The 5,912-nt window shown below is 36.5% G+C and overlaps 1 protein-coding gene across 1 annotated transcript in view; it reads left to right on the top strand.

The window, feature by feature from the left end:
- The window catches only part of LOC107742904 (adhesion G protein-coupled receptor L2), a 58,842-nt gene that overhangs the window by 30,291 nt on the left and 22,639 nt on the right, over window positions 1-5,912 (top strand). Inside the window, exons 13-15 of the mRNA XM_016555985.1 lie at window positions 2,623-2,714; window positions 4,173-4,217; window positions 5,021-5,047. Coding sequence (XP_016411471.1) covers window positions 2,623-2,714; window positions 4,173-4,217; window positions 5,021-5,047 — 164 coding nt within the window. The remainder of the gene's footprint in view (window positions 1-2,622; window positions 2,715-4,172; window positions 4,218-5,020; window positions 5,048-5,912) is intronic.

Below are 5,912 nucleotides of genomic sequence, written 5' to 3'. Positions count from 1 at the left end.
ATGTGTACATTTGGGTTTTATCTTACATCTAATGTCGTTAAATTCATGTTTATTGCATTATTTCAGTATCATGTGTGTCACCATGATGGTGTTTAGTGTTTGTGTGAATGAGAATGTGCACCTTCTATATTGTCCTCCTCAGCTCATAAAAAAAGCTGTTTGTTATGAGCTTTGGTTCATCATGTGACTTTCTCATCACCACCAGTTTTTGGTGGTTATCAGTGCATTACAGTGGTTCAAAACAGATATTAGTACTTCAATATATTGGTTTATTAACATTACATCAGTTAATGAAATACGGTATTTTATTGTGAATTTAAGTTAAGTCTGTAAAACCTAAAATGTTGCTACCATATTTTTTACGGTGAAGTTCTGGCAACCACAGCTGCCGGTATTTTACTGTAAATGTCACAAATTTGTTTTAAAGTGTGGCTTAGGCAGGACAGCCTCCACCGCATTTGGTGGAAAAGATGTTGCTCAGCTCTGTGGCACCAGGCATATAAGATCCATGAAAACCAGGACACTGAGCAAATGAGTGGTCGGGAACCATTAGTGCGTGTGAGTGACGTTAAAACACGCTTGGACTGTGACACGTTTGCATCATGCAGACAGTTCCATCTGCACCTTAAATATTTAATCTGGTTCAATCGGAGTTCAAGACACACACACACACACATATACGAACACACGCATCCAGCTTTCTCCAGTAGAGTTGAGGTCTTCTGCTTGGCTAGCGATTCAGGGATGGTAGGGTTTGTTCAGGAAAAGCTCTTTTCGGAGCGGAGGAAGCCCATGGGACAGGCAGGAACAAGGAGCTTTAGGAGTGTAGTGGCTGCTTTGCTAGGTTACCACTCCCTCTGCTGAGCGTCCTTACTTCCTCTCGTCTCATCAGATCACTGTCAGTGCTCTGGCGGCGTGAGAGGCCTTTTATAGCTATGTGCTCATAAATTCGGGCACAAGGGCCGCAAAAAACAGGCATAACCCCGCCACCCCCTCCCCTCTCTCTCTCTCTCTCGCTCTCTCTCTCGCCGTGATGTCTCTGAGAAACCGTGGCGCTTGATTGCATGAGCAGCACGTTATTGATCGCCATCGCTGTTTTGATGGCAGAATGATGAGCTTGTGCGCCCGAACAAGGAGCCGAACTGAAGAGCTTGTTTGAGCTGGTGACACCGCCACTTACGAGAGCGGCCGCAAATGATAGACTGCTACGTCCTCGCCTGTCTGTGCTCCAGAAAATGGATTAGACCAGAAAATGTTCCGTCACCACATAGTTGTCCCACATAGTTGTAGCTATTGGGAAGTCATTTTACACAGTACGTGATAAAGTATGACCAATGCATTACTTAAGGTTTTTACAAGGTCCCTCTCGCGCTGTGTGTATGAGTGTGTGGCTTCAATGACCATGAATGTTTTAACATTGCAAATGCAACAGATGTGCAGGAGATCGATTGCGTATCTATTGTAAATGGATACAATTTTTAAAGCACAGAATGTGTTTTTGTTTTGATTTTTAGATAAAAGACCCTGAACACTGATTATTTTTAAACTTTTTTTTTTCACTTAGCAAAAATCAGCAAGTACACTTACATTTCAATCCTAGAGAGCAATTGTTAATCATATTTACTAGGAAAAAAATAATTTCAGTTAGCTACTTTTTGCATTTGTGTCAATAAATGAAAAAAAAAATGCATTGCTTTCAAAATTGTTTTTACTTTTCATATGAATCAGATCTATGAAAGATTATTTGCTCTCCTAAATAATTGGATGGAATTTGAAATAATTTTCCATTTTATATATTTTACATTCTGAGCACTTTGGAAATTTTGGATAATTACTTTTACACTGAGCAAAACATATTTAGGTTATTTGCTATTTAAGTAGAATGTATTTCTTAACTAATGTAATATCTGAGGATATTAAATAACTTTTATATATATTTTATTGAATAGCCTAATATATATGGATAATATCTGTGTCTATAAGTTTGTTAAAACAAACACAAATATGTTAACAGTAAATACATCATGCAATCAGTCAAAATGATAAACACATGAGTCCCATGATGCCATGTGTAATGTTATGATTTACTTTCGCATTAGTGTGATAGTTTGGTTGTAGTGTATTTTATATGTTTGTTTGCAATGCTGAATGATTCCCTGCTAAAATTAATACAGTGTAACACTGTAAATATGCATTTTCTGGTCATTTTCACAGACTGAGGGATGTTTTCCCTCTGATGTGTTGCCACAATTGCGGTCCATAGATGTTTGTATATGAAATATCCCGGAATATTCCTTAAAGTTATATCTTTTTTTTTTTTTCGGAGGAAATCTCAAATATCCGTTTCTCCATGTGTGGTCTCTGAACTATTTGTGTTTTCATTCTGCAGTCAAACGGTTTTATTGCTTTTTTGTATTCTTTTATTGATATATAGCGACACTGTATTTGCCGCCCGTCTTCTTGGCTTTGTCTCGCAATATGCCAGCTGGTTATTGTATTAGGCACTGGCTGAAGGGATGCTTAGATGGCTGTTTTCAATTAATGCTCCTAATAAAACTTCACTTATCTAATCTTTTAAGTTTCGTTTTTGTTTATTAACAAAGGTCTTTTGCTTTCGCACAGCTCAATCTCATCTTCCTGCTCATCACGATGTACAAAATGATGAAACACTCTACATCGCTGAAACCTGATTCCAGCCGGCTGGAGCACATCAAGTAAGTCACGTTATTTCCCCCACGATATTTCAGCTCATGTGGAGTCGAAGTGTGCCGCCACACGCTAAGAAGAAGCTGCATTCCTAATCTAACATTTAGAACAGGAACAGACATTGCTTCCTGGATACACTGTATGTAGCATCTACAAAACTGTCGTTTTTTGCTTGGATGAATTTAAGTGTGTCGACTAAAGGGATTCAGATGGACTCCAGACAGATGTTATTCTCTTCAGGTGCACGTCGTCTATTAATGTGAGCGATGGCCAGAGAGGCACGTAATGATTGAGACAGGCTCAGCGCTGTTCCTCCTTTACAATGACCACAAAACTCTTTTTGGAACAAACCCCTGTATTCAGAGTCTGCCTGCAGAGTGAATTCGTGTGTGTGTGTGTGTGTGTGTGTGTGTATGGGTGAAGACGGCGCAGTCAAAGCACTTCCATGTGTTTCCTGTTGCAAAGAGGGATATCTCTTTCTGTAGCGGTTTCTGTGTTGGCTGACCACACAACTCTTTTGGTTTTTTTTTGCTGGCATGGCAATGCATGTCTTACTGGTTATATTTGATAGTGTATGACATATTTTCTATTGTTTTGAAATTGTGTATATATATATATATATAAGATGTTGTTTTTTGTCTTTTTGTGTGTTTCCAATGATTGTGGCACTTTCCATTAATTAATTTTGCTTTAGTCTTATTTAAATGTTCTTTCTGTTCTCAATGTCATATATATATATATGTATGTATGTTTATGGGGGATAACACTTTACAATAAGATTTCAATGCATGCATTATCTAACATAAACCAAGTTTAATAAATGTTTTTAAAATGTATTACTCATTGCTAGATTTTGTTAGTTAGTAAAAAATATAATTGTCCGTTGTTTGTTCATGTTGGTTCACAGTATATTACCTAATGTTAACAAATACCAAACTTTCATGTTTAAAAAATGTATTCGTAAATGTTGAGTATTGTTCATGGTTAGTCTGTGTGGATTTTTTCACAAATCAGAATTTAAAGCTTTAGCCAAGTCCCCAATTTTGGTAACAAAACGTTTCTGTAACCCTTGGACCCTGTTCATGGAAAGAGCCTTTATATGTTTTGGATTTGATATACGACACTGATTGCATTTAATGTGATCTTTCAAACTTAACACAGCCATTGGGTAAATATGCATATTTTATTAGATTTAACAATGATATAGACATGAATAACACGCTTGAAAAATATGTTGCTCACAGACGTTGTGTCGGCCGTATGTTGTCTAAATTTCTCTCCACCCATCACCACAGGGCAAGAGGAATCAATCCGCTAAACTCTGGGCTCATTGCAGCATGTTGCATGTTCAGCAAGCTAATCTGCAGCATTTTGTTTCATTTCTCTATTTCCCATTTCCCCTTGTTTTTTTCTCTCTCCTTTCTTTCTCTTTCTCTGTCCTCTCTCTGTTCTCTTACCCAAACCAGTAATTATCGCGTCTGTGATGGCTATTATAATTCTGATTTGCCTGGGTAAGATTCACCGTACACCGTAACTTATGTCGCTCATAAAACATTACTGCCGCATTAAATAGTGTAAAACGGCAAAGTACTGGCACATTTGGCCTGAGAGAACCATCTTTAGGCTCTTTAGAAATCGGCATAAGGCAAAGCAGCATGGGAAAATTAAATGTACTTGGCAGTATGTGTAGAAAAAAAGAAAGAAAATTTACAGTGGCGGTAAAGTTTTATGAAAAGTCCTGTCATGTAATAATCAAGTGTGTTAAAGACGACATGAAATCAAAATTGACCCTATTTACTTTCTTAATAAATGTCCACTATTGTGCAAGTTATTCTAAAGAAATATATATACATTTTCTTCCTCTGAAATAACATTTTGTTTCTGCTTATGTGACCATATTAATAATAATCGACTAAAACCTTGTCCTAACCAGATCCAAGTGAGAATTAATTTTCACCAAAATTATACTGTTTTGTGATGCAAAACAACCAAATGGAAGATATTTGATGTTTAATATATAGCTTTATGGAGTTTAATCAATAATAATAATTTATCTGTAATTATTACCGAAGTTAAATACATTGTGATGCTGTTTCATGTTGTCTTTAAGAATTCATAACCTGGACAGCTGCATTTATTCAGGAATTTTTGTCTTGTCACAGCTGAGGACAACAACAGAACCTAACTCTTTTTTTTTTGTCCAGCTTTATTTGATTTTTGAACTTCAGAATTCTTACATTTGGACTTTAATGCTAATTCAACTGATTTGCCTGATCTAATGTTGTCTCTCTCCTCTGCTGGCCATGCTCTCTAGCTATGAAGATAATAAACCATTTATCAAGTAAGAGCGTTAGCTAGACATCTGTGCCACAGCCTCATGGTTGCTCCGCTTGTCATTTTATTGTCTGTTTACTGGGCTCTTCCAGAAGCGCTGTCTCTCTGTGCTGCTCATGCACACTGTCTGTCTGTCTGTCTGTCTGTCTATGGCTTAACTGGTTTCTTATTTTTTATTCCGCCTGGACCGTCTTAAATTGCTGTACATCTTAACTTCATATACCCTCATATCCTTAAATCCTTCAAACCCATAACCTTTTCTACCCTCCTCGTCCTCACCCTTCATGTTATTCCTACCCTCGAACTTTCAGACCTCCTCACACCGACACATTCTCGTACACTTCACATGGCAAACCCCCAAATATATTCCTCCCCTCAGATGCCAAAGTGCTCATTGCCTTCATTTTCTCATTCTCATTTCTCAAAGTGTCATGCCCTTATTTACCACATATACGAGTACATGATATATCAGTGGTTATTGGCTTATCAGTGTAATATTTTGATTTATTATTTATTTACTTACTTAATTACTTATTTACGTACAGTCCATATTGTATATGTTAGCCAGTATTGCATATTTAACTGTGCATGCTAATTGTCACATATATGTTATTAAATGCTATCTATCTATCTATCTATCTATCTATCTGTCTGTCTGTCTGTCTGTCTAAATCCATCTTTTATACTGTGCCTTATAATCTTGTCAAAATTCACGGTTTTAAAGTAGGTATTATTTAGGTATTATTAGTTTCTATTGTATAGTACTGTTTTACAAATTATTCATATAGTGTTATGTATTTTTTTTAGCTATTTATTTATTTTTAGACACAATAGCATTTTAATATTAGCCATTTATCAGTTATACGAGTAAA

This window comes from Sinocyclocheilus rhinocerous, unplaced genomic scaffold, assembly GCF_001515625.1.
Source record: "Sinocyclocheilus rhinocerous isolate Xijiao unplaced genomic scaffold, SAMN03320098_v1.1 scaffold76, whole genome shotgun sequence".
Taxonomy (NCBI): domain Eukaryota; kingdom Metazoa; phylum Chordata; class Actinopteri; order Cypriniformes; family Cyprinidae; genus Sinocyclocheilus; species Sinocyclocheilus rhinocerous.
Note: the sequence above shows the minus strand (reverse complement) of the source record. Positions and strands in the feature narration are given on the sequence as shown.